Below are 25,934 nucleotides of genomic sequence, written 5' to 3' on the forward strand. Positions count from 1 at the left end.
TAAAACATCAAATCATTTTATTGCAAAGTGACATTAACCACACAATATTATTTTTAGCATTATCCACAGGTAAAAAAAGGCACATTAAATGCTAACATAGGCACATTAATAATACTAAGACTGCAATCAGTCCTTTAGAATCATAAAAACAATAAATAGAATAAAATAGAAAACATCATTCTAAAAAGAACCGGGAACAGAAATACAGCAGGTGCTGGGAGTGTGCTAGTTATGGGGTCACCATCCACTAGAGGCCCCCATCCCATCAAACTTTACTACGGGCCCCAGCTATTGCGTTCTATGGGCCGGATTCAGACCTGATCACTGGGCTGCGAATCTGCGGAGCCCAGCGATCAGATAGCTGACTCCTCGCCCGAATCCCAGAAAACGCCACCCACAAATGGCCACCGGCTGTCTATAAGCCAGCGTGCGGCCTGTGGCCACAGGTTGACTCTGGCTGTGATCCCGCGGAGGGTTCACGCATGCACACCGCGGACCATGCACATGTGCGGCCCTCAAATAATCACTCAGGTGCCTAATTCGCAGCCCAGCGAATGGGGCTGACTTCACTCCTATGGCCAAGTGGAAATGACACCAAAATACTAAAATAGGTCATACATTTACATACATACTGAAAGGCTAATATATTGGCATAAGTGTGTCCTCCTGCAACGAATACTAAATATATTGCTTTATCTTTCTGGGCTACATCTGTGCCTTGAACTTTTTAGCTAACATAACACAGACCAGGCTGAAGAGCACAGATGGAAGGCACAAAGATGAAACAATGTATTCTAGAAATAGATGAGGAGTCATGGATGGTACAAGACCGTAAATTAAAATGAGCTGAAAGTGTTCCACCCGCACACAGTGACCCACACACTGATGCAAATCTGGTTTCTCAGTAATATGGTTAAAAATATAAAAAGGTCAGAGCAATATTCTGCTGCCTGATTGATATCCATTACACCAAAATAACATTAACTTTTGTGCGTGATCTCTCTCTTTCTATGCAAACATAACACTTTCTACTAATATGACTATTGTATAATATTGAAGGTATTGCTCAGAGAATAAGAACCCATTATAGGGCTGATTTACAGTCACACTTTACCCTCTTCTGCTGTGGTCACATCCGCACCTTTATCCTTACACTATTATCAGCCCTTCCTCTGGCGCACAGTGTACGTCTGAGTGTGCAAGAGTTGGGATGCTCACTGTCTGCATCTGACCAATGAAAGGCAACCACCAATGTTATCAATTCAGTGCTTCTAATTAAAATATACAGGGCATAGAGTTGGCAGGCCGTGCTGGGACAGCTGCATACTGCCTGGGGAACCGCAGCTTGCACCAACCTCCTGGAATACTGATTAAAACTCCCTTATTGTGACCATGTGCTAGGCATAGTAGTTCCTCAAGAAATGGGAGTGGTCCAGAGCTTAATGGATATAACACTTATATTAGTATGAATGACCGGTTTTAATTGTCCGTTATACAGTTGGGAGATTTTTTAAAGTTTTGAGAGATAAAGTACGAACCAGATTCTGTCATGTTACAGGCTCTGGGGCAGATGTATGAAGCCTGGCGAAGAGATAAAGTGGAGATAAATTGGAAAGCGGTAATGTGCCAGCCAATCTACTGCGGGGGTCATTTAGTCCATACGCAATCCTGCAAATTTCGCATCACTGTGTGTGGATCTGAATAAGGTCCTTAATCTCTCTCCATGATTTTCCACACCTCCCCCATATTCCCTTAATTCCCTAGCGAATGATATTGCACCTCACATTTCCATACCATGTACACAGGGACAATACAACTCTGTCATGTTATGGCAGTAACAACAAACCAAAGCTCAGGTAACAAGAAGTGACGCTATTTGCAAAACGTTTAGTTACTGTAGCAGCAAATTTGTATAGCTACACTTAAAGTTCAATTTACAGATGGAGCCTGGCTCCTCCAGGCAGGGGCTGGCGAAACCCTCACCAGCTCCCGCCAGGGGGCGCGCGCGCATGAAACGCTTGCGCGCCCCGTGGCAACGGAGCTCCCCCCAGGTCCCCAGCCCATCTCCCTGAAGCGGAGATGGGCAGGATACCGCTGCCGAAGGATTGGGACATGCGTGTACATGAGACGCACACACATCCCAGTTCAATGTAGTCCCTGTCCGCCGGTGCTCGCCAGAAGGGAGGCTCTGGCAGGCGCCGAGCAAAGATGACATCTGTACACTGAAGGCAGCCATTTTGTGGGCTCCACCTCATGTAACAGTCACTGTTTAACAGTACAATTCCGCATAAGAATATAGACACATGGCAAGTACCTCATTGGAAGTTTTAGATTATTCTACATTTCACATTGGCTGCATTCGCATAATATACTGACAGGTGACAAACACCTGACCTATCTATACTGCCTGTATACTACACATGGGTGTGGATCATTAGGTTGACATTCAATCGGTCGACCACTGATGGCTGACAGGCAGAAGGTCGACACATGAAAAAGGTTGACATGCATTATGTCATCAAAAATGATGACGCATGGAAAAGGTCGACATATAAAACGTCAACATGGGACAAATGTTTTTCATATCTTTTTTGCTTGTGTTTACCTTGTAACCATGTCGACCTAAGGCATGTCACCCTATTTTTTTATGTGTTGACTGTCAACCTAAAGAACACAAACCCCACACATAAGATGCACAGAAGCCTTTCTTTCTCCTTATACTGTACATCGTTAGCCTCCAGCTTCTATGAAGCTAAAAATTACCTTTTACGAATAAGGTGCAATGGTCATTGTCTGGATCGACTATAACAGCGGTTCTCAACCCCGGTCCTCAAGGACCCCAACAGTTCACGTTTTCCAGGTCACCCTGCAGGTGCACAGGTGCACTCATTATTCACTGGCACATTTTAAAAGATCACAGGTGGAGCTAATTATTTCACCTGCGAGTCTGTGTGGAGACCTGGAAAATGTGCACTGTTGGGGGTCACTGAGGACCAAGGTTGAGAAACACTGGACTATAACTAATATTGCTATGGGTTACTGCACATGTTTTCAGCTAAGAATCATGGACACTGTCCTTTGTTAGCAGCAAGAAAACGGAGCACGACCGTCCTATATTGTAAAACAGAGGGTTGGCCCCTATAGCCGAGTCGCTGAGGGGTAATTGTATGAAGTCTGGAGAGGAATGTTATGTGCAAGGTTATAACCCTCCAGCCAATCAGTTATTAATTGTTCATTTACATATTGAAGCTGATTGGCTGGTACAAGATTCATACGTTTACCTCTGAGTGCAGTAAAAGCTTGCATTTATGTCAGAGGGCCACTAAGCTTCAAAAGTGATAACATGGAGAGCGATAAACAACCAATCATCTCCTTACTGACTTTTGTCAAACACATTTTGTGACATGGCAGGTAGGAGCTGATTGGCTGTTTATCACTCTCCATTTTATCACTTTTTGAAGCTTAGTGCATCTGGCCCAGAGAGATGGCATTATAAGATATGCAAATAAATAATATATAAGAATGACCGTGGTATCTGCATTGTCAACCTGCCTTAATTAGCTGCTGCAGGTTGTTAACCGGAATAAAAGTATCAAAACGAGCTATCCAAACTTGGATATGTTAATTATAACCTCAGGTAATGGAGTATGTTAAAGACAGAGGTAGGCATTCTCTGGCTCTATAGCCGTTAGGGCATTCTGGAACTTGTAGTTCCACAACAGCTGAGAGCTACGGTGCTCAAGCATGGTTTACAAAATAGAATTGCATACTTAAATAATACTGCTGCTTAGTATAAATTGTAACATCTTTCAGCACCTTCGGGTAATGGACCAGTAGTGTACCATAATCTTAATAGGCAGGAATGATTGCCATTATATTTGTACCCACTCACTGTACCCTTCACCCAATCATTGGCCTACCACACAAGTCCGAAGCTGCAACTGAGCCCTGGATGGGTAGGTGGAGGTTGTAACATGATTATGGTACACGGTATGTCTGACTTCAAGATTGAAGATTGTCTTTAATACTTGTTTGCTGCGATTTCCAGGACAGCAGAGGCTAAGGCCCCCTAAATCCAGGGAGTGCTGCGGAATCCATTGAGGTTAAGTCTGTGCTTGCATTAAAATGGCTAAAAATGGCTGCATGTGAGCCGTATAAAAGTGAGGTTGCTTTGTGCATCAAGCCCCCCAGGAAGGATGATTAAAATGGATCCGTTTCCTGCGGGCCCAACGAGAGAAGACGGCTTTCTCCGTGATGAAGCGGTGGGCTCCCCGCGACGCTTTTTCATGCATCATGTAAGTAGTGCATTCATCCAGTCGTCCCTTCTCGTAGTAATGGTAGGGAACCGGAGGGTGCGAGCGATCACTGAAAAAGAAGGGGTGATGTGTTACACCTTGAATCTCCACGAAACATGTATGATTCATACCTTTGATATGCTGTCCGATGATTATGACCTTACAGAACTGTATAATTATATAATATAATTTAGCTCCATGTTTCTACCTTCTCCCAATGTCCTATCCCCATTTGCATTATAAATACCCATTCTTGACCTTTACACCCCCCATTATAATATCACACATGGGGCCTGATTCAGGGTTGATCGCTGTTGTGCATATTCATAATCCATTAGGTTATCGAATGACTGTACAAAGCCAAACAGCGACACAAATAGTGTATAGATCTAATCGCAATTTGACGGACAAGGAGTTGGAGTTTGGGGGTGGTAGCCGACCATTACAGCATTTGCTGTCCTGTCATCCTTAGCTGAAGTACATATAAAAAGGTAATGAAGAAGGAAGTAAAAAAAAAATAAAAAATGTAGTAACATGAATAAAGCCTGACACGTTTCCAGCCAATAGTGGCTCTTCTTCAAAGCCTGTGAAGAAGAGCCACTATTGTCTCGAAACGCGTCAGTCAGCTTGTGATATATCAGGAGGCAGGGGGACCTTACTCTTTGCATGCCATTTGGACCCTAGAAGGGTGCACTTCGGGACAGCACTTTGCCCTTATTCCATCCCTACAGGCTCCAAATTCGAATCTAGGTAAGGCTACCCCATATAATTATTCTCTTTTATTTATACATGTTTATTGTGATTATATTTGTGTCAGTGTGACATTTCCTTGTGAATAAAAAACATCTTGGATTCCACAGAGACATTATTTACTGCCCCCACAATTAGCTCGGTTTGAAGGAACACCGTAGGTGATTTTCACTAAGGCTGCATCTGTAGGTAGCGCTGAGGGGTAATGCAAAGTTTATTCTACACAATGTGGATTTCTAGCCACTGCCACTAACAATGGGCCTCATCTAGGGTTGTAAGCTTCCATCCCTGCCCCCAAATGCCTTCAGGGGGTCAACCAGGCTGGGGCTTATGTGGCACATGAGGCAACGGCGCAGGGCCCGTTCTGCACATGCAGTGTCCCAACCAGTGGACTTGTAGCATACAAGTCTTTATCAGGCCCAGCTTGTCTGTATTCCCATTCCATTGTTCTATTTCATGGCCTGTGTCTGTCTTTGGATACAGCCTCCATACCTGCAATAGTTTTCACTGACCATCCCATATACAGTGACCTCCTCACACAGCTCCATGGCAAGAATCATAGTGAACCATCCAGTGCTCAGAAACGTACCCGACAAGGCTCTGCAGGTGGAAAAAAAAAAGATAAAAAGAGGATGAGAGGCGGGTGTTATCGCAAATAAATCCCCATCCATAAAACTGGAGAAGAGAAAGATAGAAACAAACATAAAGGGAGAAAGCCAGAGAGATTATTTTTACTAGGTTTTTTGGGAAGAATTTGATTTGCCTAATTCAATCCCAGTGCTGACTTTTCGCACTATTAGCGAAACCGCATGGATCGGCAAAATTGCCTCAAACTCACTTGGTTTGGACGAATTTGCCGTTTTTTTCACCCATGCCGATTCCAAGCCACGACAGCGCACTAGGAGTCATTCTGTTGCCTAGTCCCAACTTGCGCAGTCAGAGCTTTTGAACGTGTCTGATTATTCAGCATTTTCAGTTCTTATATTGTGTTTGGAGAGGAGCAAGGAGAGAGAGGAGGAAGGAGACAAACGGGAGCAGCCGTGCGCTGTGTCCCGTTCTATAGTGGCAAGGTAAGTGCGCTCTTAAGCAGCCCATACACGCTGCTATGAGGGCGTGCTTTCCATGCTGTACTAGCACGGATCACATTGCATTGCATGTGCATCCGTTGTGCATGCAATGCGATGCAATTTGATGAAACCTAAGTACAAAAAGTATGTGCTTAGGTTTCATCACATTGCATGCACAACGGATGCACATGCAATGCAATGCGATCCGTGCTAGTACAGCACGCCCACAGAGCAGCATGTATGGGCTGCTTTATTTCTATTCATTCTTTTTTGTTTGAGCAATTAGGGTTCTTCATGGATTTCTTAAGGGGCGAAGCTCACCTGAAAGTGGGTCGTGTCATAGCATAGAAGGCGGTTATGTCCCAATTTAGAGGGTGTTTCAGTGGGACTTTGCCCAAACCTGAGGGGATATTTATTATTTATATTATTGCCAGTTCCCAATGACCCACAAAATTGTTGGCGTTCAATATGAGCTAAAATGGTTATTCGATTCCAGTGGGTTAGTTCTCCTACAGACATCTCAAAGGGTTCCTTGATCTATGAGGAGACATAGCCATTACCCCATCATTCTCCTGTCTACATACAATTTAGATGGGTTCCTTGGCCTATGAGGAGACATAGCCATCATCTAACCCATCATCCAACCCACCCCCACCCCCTGTGTTCCAGATTTCTGGGGTGCCGTCGGGAACTGGGAGCCATGACCTGTCATGGAAGGAGACCTCAGAAAAGTACATTTCCTACAAAAATGTCTCTTACTGCATCTGTACACATTAACGATAGCACCAGCATTTTGTGCACACAGCAACCTATCTGCATGACCACAGAATTACTCAGAACACCAAATATGAAAGGCTCTGTGACCGTGATGTGCATTTGTACGCTGTTGCAGATGGGCATCTTCATACAAACCCCGTCAGCTTGATTATTTATTAGTTGATTATTTGCACACATTAGATGTGTATGGAATCACAGCCGCAAATACTATGAATCTGGCCCTATAGGCCCTACTGAGTGCATAAACATATAGACTCAGGATCATTTATTGAAAGAAGCCAATTTGGCTTATCATACAAACGCCCAATATAGAGTTTGTAAGTGCAAAAACATACACCGGGCCTAATTCAGACATGATTGCAGGGCTCCAAAAATGAGCAGAACAATAATCAGCCAGAGTGAAACCCCGCCCCGTGCAAGCCTCTCACCATCAAATTATTTTTCCAGTGTGTGCGTAGCCCATGACCCACTGTATAAAAGTACAGGTTACAAGGTTGGAAAGAGATAAATTAACAGCCAATCAGCTTCTAACTGCCATGTTACGGCCTGTGTTTCAAAAATGTCAGCTAAGAGCTGATCGGAGAGAGCTAAAGTACGAACCAATCTTTGATAAATATCCGCCTTACAGACACAGCAGCCTTCTTCCGAACACTTCAAGTCCAGCACTTATTTGGTGCAGACAAGGAAATAGGTAAGTGTGTCCTGACAATACAGTGTACAGCATACAAAAAGGCTGACAAGCCTTGAGGAACAGCACACGTGGCACACTTATCTCTCTCCTTATGTACACACCACTGGAGAGTGGTATAGTCAGATGATTACCGATTTTGGCCACACTTTATTTCATACAAACGGAGCAGAGGAGACGCCCAATCCCATATAGGGATGTATGGTATTTTCTCCCCCACTCTGACATCTTCGGTGATGGGTATCCATATATAACAAGAATCCCTTACAATAATGTGGTCATCTCTACTGTATAAACCAGTTTGAGGCAGAGAAGAGGAGACTAATATCCCTTCATAGGGATGTATTATTTCTAGATAGCGCTGGTGAACGAGACACGATTTCATATGCTCTTGTATATGATCTTTTTCTTTCACGTGTTTATATGGTGTGGGGACACTATCCTTGTGTCTTCATCCACCGAGCTGCTTTCTAAGCGCGATTTTAACACCTTTATATTACTTTCATACTATAGAGTAGGCTACTATAGTTACACACAATGTGTCAGTAAGCCAGTGCTATACAGAGTAGGCTATTACAGTTACACGCAATGTGTTAGTAAGCCAGTGCTATACAGAGTAGGCTACTATAGTTACACACAATGCGTCAGTAAGCCAGTGTTATACAGAGTAGGCTATTACAGTTACATGCAATGCATCAGTAAGCCAGTGCTATACAGAGTAGGCTATTATAGTTATGTGCAATGCGTCAGTAAGCCAGTGCTATACAGAGTAGGCTACTATAGTTACACGCAATGCATCAGTAAGCCAGTGCTATACAGAGTAGGCTACTATAGTTACACACAATGTGTCAGTAAGCCAGTGCTATACAGAGTAGGCTACTATAGTTACACGCAATGTGTCAGTAAGCCAGTGCTATACAGAGTAGGCTACTATAGTTACACACAATGCATCAGTAAGCCAGTGCTATACAGGGTAGGCTATTATAGTTATGTGCAATGCGTCAGTAAGCCAGTGCTATACAGAGTAGGCTATTATAGTTACACACAATGCGTCAGTAAGCCAGTGCTATACAGAGTAGGCTACTATAGTTACACACAATGCATCAGTAAGCCAGTGTTATACAGAGTAGGCTATTACAGTTGCACGCAATGCATCAGTAAGCCAGTGCTATACAGGGTAGGCTATTATAGTTATGTGCAATGCGTCAGTAAGCCAGTGCTATACAGGGTAGGCTACTATAGTTACACACAATGCATCAGTAAGCCAGTGCTATACAGGGTAGGCTACTATAGTTACACGCAATGCGTCAGTAAGACGGTGCTATACAGAGTAGGCTATTGTAATTACACGCAATGCGTCAGTAAGCCAGTGCTATACAGGGTAGGCTATTATAGTTACACGCAATGCGTCAGTAAGCCAGTGCTATACAGAGTAGGCTACTATAGTTACACGCAATGCATCAGTAAGCCAGTGCTATACAGAGTAGGCTATTATAGTTATGCGCAATGCGTCAGTAAGCCAGTGCTATACAGGGTAGGCTACTATAGTTACACGCAATGCGTCAGTAAGCCAGTGCTATACAGGGTAGGCTACTATAGTTACACACAATGCGTCAGTAAGCCAGTGCTATACAGGGTAGGCTACTATAGTTACACACATTGGGGGAAATTTACTAAAGGAAATTTGTAAAAATAATAGGTGTATTTGTATCCAGAAATACACTTATTTTTGACATTTACTATCCCGAAAATACGGCAATTCGTAGTCGTAGTGATGTGCTATCAATACGAATTGCCGTATTTTCGAGATAGTAAATGTCAAAAATAAGTGTATTTCTGGATACAAATACACCTAGTTTTATACAAATTTCCTTTAGTAAATTTCCCCCAATGTGTCAGTAAGCAAGTGCTATACAGGGTGGACTGCTATAGTTACTCACAAAGCGTCAGTAAGCCAGTGCTATACAGGGTAGGCTGCTATAGATACACACAATGGGTGACATTTATTAGGGAGCGATTTTGTTTTTTTGGCGATTTTTTTTGCCAAAACGTTCGAAATCGCACTTTTTTCATAAATCGCCAACTTAATGGGATGCGAATTGCGGCAAAAATCACCCTTTCTGCCGCGAATTCACACATTCAGAAGTGTTGATTTCTCAATTCGCATCCAGATGTTTTCCCATTGTAAAATATAGAAATCGCCAATTTATTGGGGTGCGAATTTGGAAATCTACAAAAAACAAATGTATAAAAAAAAAAACAGACCAGGTTCTGACTGGCGAATTTGTCAAAAAAAAAAAAAAAAACAGTGTGGGGTCCCCCCTCTTGAGCATAACCAGTCCCGGGCTCAAAGAGCCGGTCCTGGTTTCATAAAATCACAGGGCTGAGCAAATAGGGGCAGCACCAGGCTCAAGGGCTGGACCTGGTTCCCAAAATACGGGGGACAAAATGAGTAGGGGTCCCCCGTATTTCAAGAACCAGCACCGGGCCCAACCAGCCAGCAGGGTAATGCCACAGCCGACCAAAGCATTCACCCCCTGACCGGTCAGCATGGGCAGGGGTCTTGGGGGAGTGGGGACCCCCCCCCAAAGAAGGGGTTTCCTCCCCCCTCCAGAACTTATCTGCCCATGCCGAAGCCCGGGGCTGTCCTCGATGCCCCTGGGCATCGAGTTGATAATTGGTGTAAAAAGAAGGAAAAACTATTGTATACTGCTTTGGAACTATGAGTCCCAGCAATCCTGCACCACATGCAGGGACTTGGAGAACCACAAGTCCCAGCATGTGGGGCAATAAAGGGCCCGCTGGGACTTGTAGTCCCACAGTAGCACAAATAGTTAAATAAATACACACACACTGACAGTAAAATTTTATTACATACGGAGCCCATTCATCCAATACTCACTTATGTTGCCACAAAGCATCGGTCCCCTTCTCCAGTAGAATCCACTAGGGTACCTGTGGATAGAAAACATACTCACAAGCCGTCTTCAGCGCTTCTCCACGAGCCCTGCAGCACTCTTCCCACAGTCCGGTGTTCTGTTTACATCTGGGGCTCCGCCCCCAGACCGGACTTAGGGTCGCCCACCAGCCAATCATGGACCGGCATTGGGGGTTGTCCCGGTCCACGATTGGCTGGTGGGCAGGCCTAAGTCCCGGTCTGGGGGCGGAGCCCCAGATGTTAACAGAACACCGGACCGTGATGAGAGTGCTGCAGGGCTCCCGGAGAAGCGCTGAAGATGGCTGGTGAGTATGTTTTCTATCCACAGGTACCCCAGTGGATTCTACTGGACAAGGGGACTGATGCTTTGTGTCAAAATAGGTGAGTATTGGATGAATGGGCTCCGTATGTAATAAAGTTTTACTGTCAGTGTGTATGTGTGTGTGTGTTTATTTATTTAACTATTTGTGTTACTGTGGGACTACAAGTCCCAGCAGGCCCTTTATTGGTTCTTCAAGTCCCTGCATGTGGTGCCGGCTTGCTGGGACTCATAGTTCCACAGCAGTATACAATAGTTTTTCTATCTTTTTACACCAATCATCAGCTCGATGCCCATCGCCCAGGGGCATCGAGGACAGCCCCGGGCTTCAGCATGGGCAGGTAAGTTCTGGAGGGATGACCCCTTCTTTGGGGGGGTCCCCACTCCCCCCAGGACCCCTGCCCATGCTGACCGGTCAGCGGGGGAATGCTTTGGCCAGGGGGACTTGTATAAAAAGTCTCCCCCCGGCTGTGGCATTACCCTGCTGGCTGGTTGGGCCCGATGCTGGTTCTTGAAATACGAGGGACCCCTACTCATTTTGTCCCCCGTATTTTGGGAACCAGAACCAGCCCTTGAGCCTGGTGCTGGTTTTATAAAATCCTGGGGACCCCTATTTGTTCAGCCCTGTGATTTTATGAAAACAAGACCGGCTCTTTGAGCCCGGGGATGGTTATGCTCAAGAGGGGGGACCCCACGCCATTTTTTTTTATTATTATTATTTTTTTTTTTACACAAAATCGCACATTTTCATGACTCAAAATCGCACATTATCGCACCATATTGCCTTTTTTGCCGCAAATTCGGCAGGAGGAATAACAACAAGAGGAAAATTGCCCTTTATACAGTTCTGCCGATCCGATAATCCTCTACGCTGATCGTCAGCATTAACGATCAACAACCCGCCAGGGAAATGCAACCATTCAGAATTCCTAGTCACACCGTCCCTGACCATTTCTTGGTCAGAATCTGGAAATCATGGAAATCCAACATGTTGTATTGCTCTAATCTCCCAAGGATGCCATTGGCAGAACAGAGAATGATGTCAATCAGTGGCAGATGTATGGTTCCCTTTAATAAAATAAAAGATAACTAGAATCAGATTTCTTGCTTTGGCAATACCTCCACTTGTCCTCTGTGTCCCCCTTGATATTAATACCCTTTTTCCACCCAGGTAATAAAATATGGTTCCAGATTGTGTCACAGCAGCTTGAAACTTGGCGTTGGGTTAGTAGCGGGTCTTGGAGGTAACATTTCCAAGTGTCAGTGAGTAGGATCTTCATAGGCTTTACCAGGTTCAATCATGGTAGCCACCAGGGTTAGATTTCCAGGTAACTGGAAATCAAACCCTGGCCGTGGCTCACCAATAACCAAGGTTATTGCGACAGTGGAAAATGGGTATTAGTCTTAATAGCCACCTCATCAGCTGCCAGTTATAGCAGTGCAGCGGTTGTCCCCAAAACTTTATTCTGGGTGATAAGAGTTTGCTTGGCGTTTCCCTTTAGGTTACCCCCATAACAGGCCATGAGTGTTATGGAGCACACTTACCTGTTCTTCCCAGTCTCGTTCTGAAAGATCTGGTCGCATTGTGTCATCATATTCTGTGTGAGCGCATAGATCTTCACTCCGGGGAACATGCCCTTAGCCTGTAACAGGGCGCGATACGTGATACCCTGATCAATGTCCATCTGCCTGGGGGGACCCCATATCACATACACGGTGTCCTGGGAGTGCTGGAAGAAATAGGTCTGGTTGCGAAGTAGATGTGGCACGCTGGTATGAGAAACAACTCTCAATGTGCTACGGCTGCCCACGTCTGATTCATACCCAACAGTTGGAGCCGTGTTCATGCGCAGGATGCATTCGGCCTGGTCAATCTGTCGTCCCAATTCAGAACCAAGCATCTGTCCCGAGCTGGACACCACACTGCAGGTTTTACAAGAGCTTCTGACCAGCGGCTTTGGGAAAGAAAAAAGGATGGAAGTCAGATGCAAGTAAAAGTCAAGGGGTGTCAGTTACTAATATTACGCGAGGATGCAAATGTGCCTTAATGCCATAGTAACCACACTACTTTCTTCTAGTAGGTGCTAAATAAAGTAGATTTTGGTTGGTGTCCAATAACAACATTCCATGTTTAATAGACCTCCCATCTTAGTAAATAAACCCTTAAGCCTCTTAAGATGCTGTAATGCCGCTTGCTGCTTCTGAAATCATCCTGCCTGCGTTTCCAGGGGAACGCCCAGCGTTTTTATGGAGATGCCCTGCAGCCGCTCCAAGACCTCCCTTCCCGCAGCAATGGGCCTGGCGACTATGTAACTTGACAAAGCCGTTCAGTGCCGGGGTTTGCACATCCGGGCTGGGGCCGAATTTGGATCACAGCAAGTGATCCTGAATCAGCCCCATACAGTGTAGAGCACGTGCCAACCCATAAGGATTTTCATGCCAAGCGATTGACAAAAAGTACATGCGAGTTATTCTCTGGAATTAGAACAAGAACAGTTCAAATACAAACCCAACATTTACCCATCATCTGCCCTAACCCTTATTTCTCTTGCCGATTTACTTACATAGAAGCGACAGAATTAACATGGTAATGCAGCAGTAGGGGGCGCTACGCCTCCTCCATGCATTAGTGAGCCAAGCTTCATCCTAGGACGATGCATCGGATCATCTGTGACACCGCTGGCCGGCTGCGTGACCCATGGCTGCCACAGATATAACAAAGAGGCCAAGAAACCTCCATCTTCCAATGGAGATCCTGGCCTCGTCCCTCTCCAACAACACCATGGCCGCCCCCCACCTGCAGATGCGCAAAGTACCGAACACCCGTGCCTCTCTAGTGTTGGGACATAAATCAGCCTGATGTGCTTCTGAATAGAGTGGTGTTTAATACCAGAAACATCTGGCACAGATGTCTTAATTGAATGTGCCCCTATAGCCCCTGTCATTACACTTGTGCCTAGTGCCTCATGATCATTGGTGAAGCCTCAGTAATACTGGAAGTGTAAAGAGTGGTTGCCATGGGCACTACTCCACTCATCACTGCTTCAATGAATAGACCTGCCTGTCTTGAGTACAGAAATGAGAGAGGAGTCTGCACTCTAGAAGTGGCTTATCTGACTAAGGGGCGGAATATTACCGCCCAGGATCGCATTGTAAAATGCGATCACATCGGGGCAATGTATCATTTTTAACGGCGCAGGGACAGGGCTCCGATAGGAGCCCATCCCTGCGAAGCCCTAACCCGGAAGCCGGGAGGTCAGCGCATGCGTGGTTATGCGCTGACCCCCGCCGACCCCTTTTACCGCACTGCCCGAAGTGTAGCCATTGGCTACAATGGGCTATCGCCATATCAGAATGGCGATAGCCCAGGGCTGCGATGCCGGGCTGCCCGATGTTAATACATCGGGCAGCTTCGCATCCCCCATAGAAACCTATGGGGGATGCGGCCGGGGGCGCTGCAGGGAGGATCGCAGCAGGGATCGGAGATCCCTGCTGCGGTCTCCCTTTGATACTGACATTCAGGAGATAGTTAATATTTGCTGCTAAACCCCGAAAACGTGCGATAAGTACTTACCGTTCGAATCCCTTTCTCTGATATAGTCCTGGTGACACAGCTCAACATTGGGATGTAGGAGGGTCCGTAGGAGCCAGGCACCTATCCTAAAGCTTTTGGAGGGTAGACTCCTCCCTTCTGCATCCCAGACTTCAATCTTTCAATGCCACTGGAATACATTAACTCAGTATACAAACGCCTGCACATATTATATGCACAATTTCAAAAATAACTTTTCAACCATATATATCATGAAACATCATGAACACTGGCATACTTACTGAGCGTAAGGGAGGAATCGCTGTGTCACCAGGACCATATCAGAGAAAGGGATTCGAACTGTAAGTTCTTACAAAAATCCCTTTTTCTCTTTAAATGGTCCTGGTGACACAGCTCAACATTGGGACGTTCCAGAACCGGTCCTTTGGGTGGGTACGCTCAGGTCTGCAGCTCTCATCACTGCTCGCCCGAATGATGCGTCCTCCGACGCGAACTCATGGAACCTATAGAATTTGTCAAAAGTGTGAACAGATGACCAAGTGGCGGCCCTGCAAACCTGCTCAGCTGTGGCCCCATGTCGACAATCTCTGAAGCCTCGAGTACAGGACCTCCTTGGCCAATCCGGTGCTACTAGAATCACCGGAATTCCTTGGGACTGGATTCTTTTCAATACTCTCGCCAGCATTGGAAACGGCGGAAAAACATACAGCAGATTCCCCTCCCAGGGAATAGTCATTGCATCCACTGCTTCGGCCCGTGGATCTCTTGTCCTGGCATAGAACCTGGGCACCTGATGATTGAACCTTGATGCCATCAGGTCCACCTCCGGAGTTCCCCACTTCAGTGTAATCTGATGAAACACCTGTGGGTTCAGGCTCCATTCCCCTTCTAGCAGCTCCTCCCTGCTCAGGAAATCGGCCTCGATATTCTCCACCCCCGGGATGAATATCGCTGACAACGCTGGAACATTCTGTTTTGCCCACAAGAAGATCCAGGAAACCTCCCACATGGCCAGCTTGCTGCGTGTGCCTCCCTGATGACTCAGGTACGCCACAGCTGTGGCGTTGTCGGTCTGAATCCTTAAAGGAAGACCCTGCAATCTTTCTCCTGCCAGAGAGATCACTTTCCACACAGCCCGCAGTTCCAGGATATTGATCGGCAAGGCAGACTCCTCCGAGGTCCATAAGCCCTGGAGGCGCAGGTCCAAAACCACTGCCCCCCAGCTCCTGAGACTGGCGTCTGTAGTGACTATCAGCCAGTCCCAGGACTGCAGAGACCGACCCCACTGAAGGGAATCCACCTCCATCCACCAATGCAGGGAAGACCGTGTTTCTGGAGACAACACTATGTACTCTGACTTCATGGTCTGAGTGTTCCCTGACCAAGATGTCAGGATGTTCCACTGGAACACTCGAGAGTGGAACCTGGCGAACTGTAGCGTCTCGAAAGTCGCCACCATTTTCCCCAACAGTTTGAGACACCTCCAAACCGATGGGCTCTGAGACCCCAGGATCTCCCGAACCAAGGAGGCCAGGTCCCTGGCCTTTGTCTCTGGTAGGAATACCCGATGTAGATGGGTATCCAGGACAACTCCCAGGAACTGGAGTCTCTGTGATGGCACCAACTGAGACTTTTGTAAATTTAAAAGCCAACCGTGAGCCTGCAAAAACCTGATGGCTTCTGCCAAGTGACTCTGAAACCTTTCCGCCGACTCTGCTTTGAACAGCAGGTCGTCCAAATACGGAATCACAGTGATTCCCCTCAGTCGGAGGACCGCCGCCATTACTGACATTATTTTGTTGAATACCCTTGGCGCTGTGGCCAGACCAAGGGGCAACGCCTGGAATTGCAAATGCAGGTCTCCTATCACAAACCTCAAGAGAGCCTGATGTTCCGGATGGATAGGCACATGAAGGTATGCGTCCTGGACATCCATGGACGCCAAAAATTTTCCCTGGTCCAGGCTTAGCAGCACAGACCGTAGAGATTCCATCTTGATATGGTCTACCCACAGATAGAGATTCAAGGACTTTAGATTTAAGATTGGTCTGAAAGACCCGTCTGGCTTGGGCACCAAAAACAGAGTGGAATAAAAGCCTTTCTTCCACTCTGCTCGAGGGACCGGGATAACCACACCTTTCTCTAAGAGAGACTGAGCCGCCCCCAAAAGAGCAACACGGAGCCGAGACTCCTTTGGCAGTGGTGTAGGAATGAATCTTCTCTGAGGAAGACCTTTGAAGGGAATTCTGTAACCCTGGGATACAATGTCTAGCACCCAGGAATCCCGGCCCAACAATGCCCACGCAGCCCTGAACCATCTTAGACGCCCCCCCACCTTGACCACCGCTGGGATATTCCCCAGGTAGTCATGCGGAGGGCTTGTCCTCTCCTTTGGTGCTTGGTTTCTTATGAAAGGAACCGAACTTTGACTTTGGGGCCTTACCCCTGGAGGACTGAAATTTTCCCCTAAAGGACTGTCCTCGAAAGGACGCACCCCCTCTAGGGGAGGGCCGAAAGGACGGCCTAAAAGCAGAAAACCTTGAGGCCTGTTTAGCTGCAGGAGCCGGCAGGAAAGTACTTTTGCCTCCCGTGGCCTGCTTAATAATCTCTTCCAGCTCTGAACCAAACAACAGCTTTCCTTTAAAAGCTAATGCCTCTAAGGTTATCCGCCTCCCAGGCTTTAAGCCAAAGCACTCTCCTGGCATTGACGGATACCGTGGATACTCTGGAAGCCATTTTGAGAGCTTCCTCTTTAGCTTCAAGCACATACTCTGCGGCTGCCTTTAGCTTCTCAGCAAGCAGTAACACACCTGGATCAGCATGTAAAATTGTACATTAGTCATTGGCCCACACATGGCCTTAGAGACCCAGGCTGATGCTATAAGAGGGCGTAAAGTGAAGCCTACCCCCTCAAATATTGCCTTGAGGTTACCCTCCAGCTTCTTGTCTACGGGGTCCTTAAAGGCTGCCCCCCCCTGGACAGGTAGCACCGTGGCTTTAGAAAGCCGTGCCACAGAAGCATCTACCACCGGAACTTTTTCCCAGAGGTCTGCATGAGCCTCAGGCATGGGGTATAGACTTAAAAATCTCTTAGGCATCTGCAGCCTTTTATCGGGCGTTTTCCAAGCCCCTTCCAATAAATCCTGTAAACGCTCATCCGCAGGGAAGGTAACAGTTTCCTTACGCTGCCTTTTAAGAACACCTTTTGCAGGAGTTTTATCCTCCACAGACAAATTCAAAGCCTGTTTAACAGCAGTAATCAAATCCTCCACCCCTGAGGCAGAGGAATCCTCAGAGTCATCACCCTGATCCCAGGGGATGTCTGTGTACTCTCCCTCCTCTTCAGCAACAAGCAATGGCACTGAATAAGACCTTTTAGGGGTCCCCACAGTATCACCATCAAATTTGTCTAACAAATCATTAAACCTGCTGATCCCCTTAGCAGTATCCTGCATGACCTGTAAGAAGCATGGATCTGCCTGGGTCAGAGGCAAGGAGCCAGAGGACTGCTGAGATGATGACATAGGTCTCGGGGAAGCTACCAACACATCACTCTGCCTGTCTAGCAATTGCACTAAGGCATTAACAGACCTGCCCAGGGCACTGGCCCACACAGGCTCCGATTGCTCTACCCTCTGGGGTTCACTGCCCATGGGTCTCACACCAACGCAAGTAATACACAAGCCCCCCTTGGCCATCTGCTCAGGGACAAAATTCAGTGTACAAACACTGCAAGCGCTCAATGCATTAAGGGCTCCCTCCCCCAAAGCCACAGACTGTTGCTCAGACATGATGTAAAAATAACACAGTCCCAGCGAAAATGTACAGGCGTTTTATACAGAGCCAATGTACTCAGTCACTTATCTGTCTGAAGCTTTCACAGTGGGGAAAACGATGCCCAGGAAATCCAAACACTCTGCCAGGATCTGTCAGCCAGCTCAGCCCTGCTGCAAGCGTTCCGAATGGCGCCAAAACAGAGTGAGGGAAGAGACCAAGTCCCTGCTGCTGCGGGGTCCGTGGCTTTTGGCGCCAACCACCCCCAGACAGCCGCTCCCACTGCAGGATCTCCAAGTTCCAGTGTCTCCCCCTCTGCTGGGGACCACTTGGAACATGCCTGTAACACACTGCTGTCCTCTCATATAGGAGCTCAGTGTGTAAGCTCCGCAGAAAATGGCCGCCGCCATCACGGAGCGCCTGTCCCCCATGATCCCCACCTAGCGTGAAGCCGGTTTTAGAGCGCCTCGGAGCCCAGGCATCTTCTTAATAGAAGCTGTAAGCGCTGCACGGGGAGACCAGACAGTGTCTCCCCCGTGCACAGTGAGCTGACAGGACGCGCTTCTGTCAGCTCCTGCTGGGCTGTCAGTGTGAGGATTCAGTGAGAATCCTCACACTGTGCCTACCTAGCTAGTGTAAAAGTTAATAAAATAAAAAACTCCTAACTCACTCTAATCCTTCGGCTGCTCCGGCAGCCCTTTAGAATAGCACCCACTCCAGTGGGCACCTAACACGAACTGAGGAGTCTGGGATGCAGAAGGGAGGAGCCTACCCTCCAAAAGCTTTAGGATAGGTGCCTGGCTCCTACGGACCCTCCTACATCCCAATGTTGAGCTGTGTCACCAGGACCATTGAAAGAGAAATATAGTTTGATAAATGGGCCCCTATGCTTCAAGGAGACAGCATCATTACAGCAGGCATACATAGGTGTGCTCATACAAGCAGCCTCCATACACCATGCAGCGAGAGATGCCTGGTGTGAGTGAGCTGCAAGGTCCTGTGCAATTCTGCTAACGTCGTTCCTCTAGAACGACAGGCCTAACCTTGACACTCCAGCTGTTGTTGAACTACACATCCCAGCATGCTCTGCATCAGATTTAGCATTGCCAAGTAGCAAAACTGAAGCAGAGCATGCTGGAATGTGTACAACAACAGCAGGAGTGTCAAGGTTAGCCATCAAGACTCTAGAAGGTTCTGACATGACCTGGCGTGCAAAGAGGGGCTGTTTGGTGCGACCCTAGCAAAGATGTACCATGACACATCTGCACTCCTACTGGTGTAGCTTTGCATTATGTATAAGTGACACAAACCATCCCATTGCCTCACCTCGCCATCCGGGAGTCGGCTGTATCCCCAGAGCTGCAGTATGTGAGGTAGAAAAGATGGCGGAAACTCTACTACTCTTTCTTTAACGTTCGCTCTCATCCAGCATAGCCAGAGGACAGCACAGAGTATCAGACTCGCCACACAAACCCGAGCCTGCACATTATCATAAAGCAGAGTTAGAGACATATACAAGACACAGTGAAAGTGGAATTTATTTGGCTGAAAGAGCCTGTATCATAGATGGACACAATGCCGATGCTGTATACAGCGTAGTGATGCCATGTATGTGCATAAGTCGCACTGCGCATGGTCGTGCGATGGCGATAGCAAAGTGAGTGACAGGCACTGGCTGTTTGTGGAAGGTATCGTGGGAGTGGCAGCTGAAACGCATGAGTGTCGCAACCGATTCAGGGGCGGCACATCTGCTGCGCACTGAAAGACAGCTATGACAGTATTTGCATGTCTATCGCTGAATCAGTCCCAAAATCTTATATGCAACTTCAGGGGGATTTCTCTCATTCGTGCAGTATAGAGAGACAAGTGGTCTCCACATTTTTCCAATTTATTTATTTGTAGTCTTTTCCTGGGCACCGAACATTCCTCAAGCTGGTCTCCTAGTGGTCATTCTAGCACCCTGCGCCTTTTTAAAATCTGGGCAGGTCCTGTCTGGGGTGTCATTCTCTGCTGCGGTACTCCTAGCACAGGTTAGTCTGTATCTCTGCTGAAATACAGATCAGATTGTGTTAGAAGGACCACAGTAGAAAATGACACCACAGGCAGGAACGGTACAGGTTTTGAAAGTTGCAGGGTGCCAGAATGAACACTATGCCGAATGTATTAAGCCTTATTAAGTGATAAAGATCCCAGCATTACCCCGTCTAGGTACAATTTTTGTAAATTAAATTAAACTGTCACTTGCAAAGCAATTTTCATCTAACTGTGGGGTAGATTTATTAAATGTCGATCAGGAGAATATGCGCTATCCCCATGCGTTATGGCAGGGGATATCGCTTCCCCTGATCTATGACACCCGCGATGCAGGTGTTAAACAGGCGGGTCTCCTGCCTCATGGTCAGCGCCGCTTGCTGGTCTCGGCATCTTCAAATTCAAACTGCGCATGCACCGGGTACCCTGGCGAAAATTAACCGGCGCATGCAGTTTGAATTTGAAGACGCCAGACACCAGCAAGCGGCGCTGACCATGGAAAACTGTTAACGATTACATAAGTAATAATAAATTTGGACGGACTGCGGGGCCGCTTCACCACGAAAAGTGTTGAAGTGAGAGTAGCTTCATAAACGTTAGGGGCACGATGATAAATCTACCCCTGCATCGCCACAGCCAGCATCAAATTTTACCATATTTCCAGCAAAATGATTTCTATACAGAGAATAAAAAGGATTTCAACTGCAGATCACTTACTAAGATCTTCATATTTCATCAGCTACAGGGACTGCCCTGGGCTTGGGCTGTGATAGAAAACATAAAAGACACAGAAATAGGAAAAATCAACTTATATGTAGTCACTGGCACCCCCAGCACCTTGGCATACGGTAAAGAAAGAGCCTGAATTGCTTCAAGAAAGGCTAAAAGCAACAAAACAATAGTGGGATCATCATACAATACAGTTACTTTTAAATTTATAACGCAAAAACATTAGAAAAATAACCGTCTTCACTTATATATTAGATAACTTTTTAACATGAGATTTAAGGCAAAGCCCCCCCCCCCCCCCCCCCATCCACTAGTGCAAGATACAGCATGCAAACCTCACAACCCCACCAACTCCAAGCAGCTTTTGCAAATTATGTATTGTATGCGATACCACTGTTAAAATCGTTTGCAAAAGGGCCATATCGCATTAGTGGATGGGCACCTTAAGATTTTTCTAGGACTGCTTATCAGAGCACAAGAACCACAAAATGGTGCAATGATTTGCATCGTTAGTTCAAATAACTGGTTTTAGGAGTTAAATTCCTGACCAGGTCTTATCTGTGCAGTTTGTATGTTCTTCGCGTGGTGCTACTTGGCATGATTTGACCATAGAAGTATGTGAAAACCTCCGTATGTACTGTATAAGGACATTTAAGGTGCCCATAGAATTATACGATATGGCCCTTTTTTTCACTCGATTTTTACCCAATTTGCCGATAAATTGTGTGAAAAGTGTAAAGGTGCCCACACACGCACCGATCCCGGCGGTGCGATGCTATAGGATGAGGTGCGCGCTCCCGCGGCACCCCATCGCACAGTACAAAAAGTATGTGCTGCACATACTTTTTGTACTAGCTTTTTCTAGCATAGTATCGCATCGCATGCACAAGGCATACGATGCGATGCTATGTGTGCTAGTTAAGCCCACAACGCACGCCGGGATCGGTGCGTGTGTGGGCACCTTAACATCGTATGTGTTTTACTGCCGATTCCAATCCGAGAACACCAAGTCCCATGCACATCGGATCGGATCCTGAGATCATCACGGCTGCCACAAGGACTGGGACCACATTCCATACTTCCTATGTAAAAGAAACACACATGATGTGTCCTATGCAATGGGTAGCTGCTGGGTGAGTTGACAGGGTATCGCACACAAAACCTAGCAGAATGGATGTAGTTAATATGCCACCAGTCGGGAACCCAGGTTTCTGGATGCTGATGCCAAGACCACAACTGCAGACATTACTGCCAGATGGAATACCGGCACACAGGGTCTATTTTCCGTAGTGGGGGTCCACAACCCCCATAGAAGGGGGATAGAACCTTGTGGTGAGCGAAGTGAGCCACCGTGCCCACAGCATGATCCGGTCATCATACTGAACCCGTGACAGTAGTGTATGGTGGAGCCCTGAATGTAAGCACCAATGCAGCAAAGCCTGACTTGAGTGACAAGTATTCTCTGCAAAGCAATAAGCAAGTAGTGGTGAAATATTAGGGATAATAAGATGATGGTCAGGGAAATAAGTGAAGCAGTAAGTATTGCACATAGGAGCCCAGTATGGTAACTGCACATCCCAATAGGCGATTCTAAGCATGATGGTACTTGTAGTTCTACAACTGTAGTGGAACACAGACCTACATACAGCATAACACAATACACTGTAGGCAGCGGACATGCAGCACAGGGGATGGATACCCTGAGCTGGCTGTGTACAGCGGTTATATATATACTGATGCTCCACGGTCCTCCCCCTGTAATCTACACACAGGCCCTGCTGCCTCCAGGGGCGCTTACCTCCCTATTAGAGATGTGTCGTTCGCGAACGATCCGGTTCTTTTGAACGGATCCATCAAAAGAACGAGCGAGCCGCCGATCCCAAAATGGTGATCCGGATCGGTTTCGCTTAGCATTACATACAATACAATGCACATTGCATTGCTTGAGCTCAGCACTGCCCCCTTTGGCAGCTGAGATATTTTCTTCTAATTGGCTGCTTGTGCTGCTGCTGCTGCTGCTGCTGTGTCACGTGCAGATCTAGATTCTTCTGAATCTGGAAGCCCTGAGGGAGGTCTGGTGACTACACATCAACAGCAGACTGATACCCCTTTCACATCGCAGACACGGTTTAAAAACCGGTATTTTAAAACGGTAATTAAAACGGGTCAGAGCCTTAACAGTGACCCAGATTACCGTTTTAAATACCGGTTAAGTGTCATTCACATAGCACTTGAAACGTTTCATCCAGAACACGTTTCAAGTGCTATGTGTGCCTTTTGCCTGTCATATGCTAAGAATTTGGGGTACAGGGGTCCTTTAACCCCTTGAGTGGTGGGTTTTACTGGGGCAGGACAAACCTACCAGGGCAGGTTTATCCTGCCCCAGCAAAACCCACCACAGAAAGCCAGAAGCAGCCCGCCCCCCTCGCCTCCGCTCCGGCGTTAGTACGCCGGAGCTTCCTTGCTGCCTCTCTCCCCGAGTCCCCCCTGCCTAAGCCGCGGCGCCTGTCATATTTAGCAGTGACGTCGGCGGCAGGCTGGGGGATGTTCGCTGCTCGGAAGGACTCCGAGTCCCCCTTTGCTGCCAAGTAGCAGGACACTGAGCCCCGCAGCATGCTGACTCAGCAGCAGTCCCAGCGCACAGAGATCCCGGCTGCAGATTCATCGGGTGAGTGCAGAATCAGATTCATGTGATATACGGTGTATATATGGCGTATGTAGCGGGGGCTAGCACCATGGTAAGGTGACCCAGTGACAGGTATCATTAGCAGGGTGACGTCAGCAGCACTCGGTGACGTCAGCAGCACTCTGTGCTCGCCCTAAGCAGCATCTGTCTGCAAAAGGCTGTACTGTAGTGGTTAATGGAGCTGCCATGTTTACATGTTGCCTTATAATGTGACAGGAGACTGGCCTGGCATCTCCCCTTTAGCCGTCTGTCTGCCTAACTACCACTCTACTGTCTGTGTACTGTAAAAAATGAGTGACAGGCTGTCGGACGGGCTGGGCTGGCTGGCGGGCGGGTCAGAGAAGCTCCGGCGTACCGATCGCCGGAGCACAGGTACAGGGGGGGGGACAACGACTGGGGGGACAGAAGCTGGTCACGGGGGTGTCCCGTAGAGGTGCTGCGCCAGTGGTGCACACCTGGACACCACTGGCGCGCACCTATTGTATAGCAGTGGGATTGTGTGTCCTGTGTGACATATAGGAGGGGAGGGGGCGCCACAAATTGTGCTTGTGCTTGTGTTGTTTGCCTGAAATACCGTTTCAGACAAACTGTACACATTCACATTGCACAAAAAACGGCAAGGAACCGTGTAGGACTCTGCTTTTTACACGGTTCGAAATGCCAGTTAAATTGAAACGGTAAATCGGCTGTGGTGCATTCACAGTGCAGCCTTAAACGTTTTAAAAAGGGAAAAAAACGGCAATATACCGTTTTAAAAGTGCGATGTGAAAGGGGTATAAGCAGAGCAGAGGCATTGGCACTGGCAGGCATTTCAAGATTGCTTCACCTGAGTTCACCAGTAGTATCACAGAAAGGTGTGTAGTAGAAGTATGAACACACAGACATAAATTAGGCAGTGCACATGTGTTTTTTTTTTTTTACTAGATCTCTGTTTGCTGGGCTGTGTAGTACATTTTACTTTAATTTGGAGGGGGAGGGGGCCTTCTTTTAACTTTCATTTGGGGGGGGGGGGGGAGGGGGGGCTCGGCAATGAGCAAATTTAGTCTCCCTTGGCAACAAGCAAATTAATACCCCTTTTACACCGCTGCAAAACCCCGGGTCTTCAGCGGGTCAGACCCCTGTCAGCGGCAGTGTAAATGGGACACGCCGTGTCCCTTTACACGGGACTTCTACCCAGGTCCTGGGAACTGGATTGTTCGTCAGACAAGCGTTGGTCAGACAGTCACTAGGTCGACATGCAGAAAGGTCGACATGGGAAAAGGTTGACATGGGAAAAGGTAGACATGGACGTTAGGATGACATGAGGAAGGTCATAAGGTCGACATGGGGTTTTCGCTGTTTTTTGACCCGAATGTCAACACAGTTGACATGGACACAGTTGGAAGTGAGAATCGGACCCTCGCATCGCTCGCAATGCTTTGGGCACAGTGTCTCACTTCGCTCGCCACACTATTATAATCTCACTCCATGCCCTAGTGGAAGGTAGGGCATGAAATACCGCCTGTCGGCACATGTCGGCTCAAAAAACAGTGAAAATCCCCATGTCGACCTTATGACCTGTCGACCTTCCTCATGTTGACCTATAACCATGTCGATCTTGTTCCACGTCGACCTTTCAGCATGTCGATCTAGTGTTGTTGACCTAATGTCGACCTAGATCAGTCGACCAAACGACTATCTATGTTAAGTGCACCACCTAGGTCAGGGTTAGAGAACCTTTGGCCCCAGCTGTTGTTGGACTACACATCCCAGCATTCCCTGCAACAGTGTTATCATGGCCAAATAGCAAATTGTAGCAGGGCATGCTGGGATGTGTAGTCCAACAACAGCTGGAGGGCCAAAGGTTCCCCATCTCTGACCTACGACTTTGCTCTGTTTCTGGACTTCCCTCTTAACGAATGATTGCTATTACCTGTTCTAAACAGGTAAATGGATAAGAAAGGTGTTTCCACACAGGTAATAACAATCAAACATTAAGAGGGAAGTCCAGAAACAGAGCATTGTGTCCCTCCTGGAAAGGGTCATGTTGGGAGGTATGGTACACTAACTCAAACCATAAATAACTGTCTTTTTTACACAAACTGAGCCGCAGAGCCGCCCAAAGGATCTAGATCTTTTCACTGACCGACCCAGGTCGACCCGGGTCCGCGAAAAGATCCGTTTTGCCCATCTCTACTCCCTATTGCCCGCCGCATTGGCTCCCCCGGATGAGGGCACCCCGGGCAGAAGCTCAGTAGCTACTGTCACACCCGAGGTCTGATTAGAGGACTGGACACTGGAGGCGGCGGCGACCCTCGCCCCGGATCAGGAAGCCCCGATCCCGCCTC

General features: G+C 47.3%; 1 protein-coding gene across 2 annotated transcripts; it reads right to left on the bottom strand.

Annotated features, from left to right (window-relative positions):
• ST6GALNAC4 (ST6 N-acetylgalactosaminide alpha-2,6-sialyltransferase 4) lies at positions 1–25,934 on the bottom strand. Of its 2 annotated transcripts, none has more exons than XM_083158959.1 (6): positions 25,783–25,934; positions 20,910–20,956; positions 19,488–19,640; positions 12,380–12,789; positions 5,538–5,645; positions 1–4,365 (listed from the first exon to the last, which is right to left on the bottom strand). In XM_083158959.1, exons 2-6 carry the CDS (start codon positions 20,919–20,921, stop codon positions 4,179–4,181), a joined length of 870 nt encoding a protein of 289 aa, XP_083015085.1. In that variant the 5' UTR covers positions 20,922–20,956; positions 25,783–25,934; the 3' UTR covers positions 1–4,178. The 2 variants fall into 2 exon arrangements, with proteins under 2 accessions (XP_083015085.1, XP_083015086.1); XM_083158960.1 differs by lacking the exon at positions 25,783–25,934 and adding an exon at positions 22,720–22,955.

Source organism: Crinia signifera, chromosome 9 (assembly GCF_055691185.1).
Source record: "Crinia signifera chromosome 9, ASM5569118v1, whole genome shotgun sequence".
Lineage (NCBI taxonomy): Eukaryota > Metazoa > Chordata > Amphibia > Anura > Myobatrachidae > Crinia > Crinia signifera.

What these genes read in the sequence shown, in the direction of transcription:
- ST6GALNAC4 (XM_083158959.1), bottom strand. An exon ending in GCCGACTCCCGGATGGCGAG is followed by an intron (nt 12,790 to 19,487) that starts GTGAGGCAATGG and finishes TCTTTCCCAAAG; the next exon opens with CCGCTGGTCAGAAGCTCTTG. An exon ending in AACGAGACTGGGAAGAACAG is followed by an intron (nt 5,646 to 12,379) that starts GTAAGTGTGCTC and finishes TTCCACCTGCAG; the next exon opens with AGCCTTGTCGGGTACGTTTC.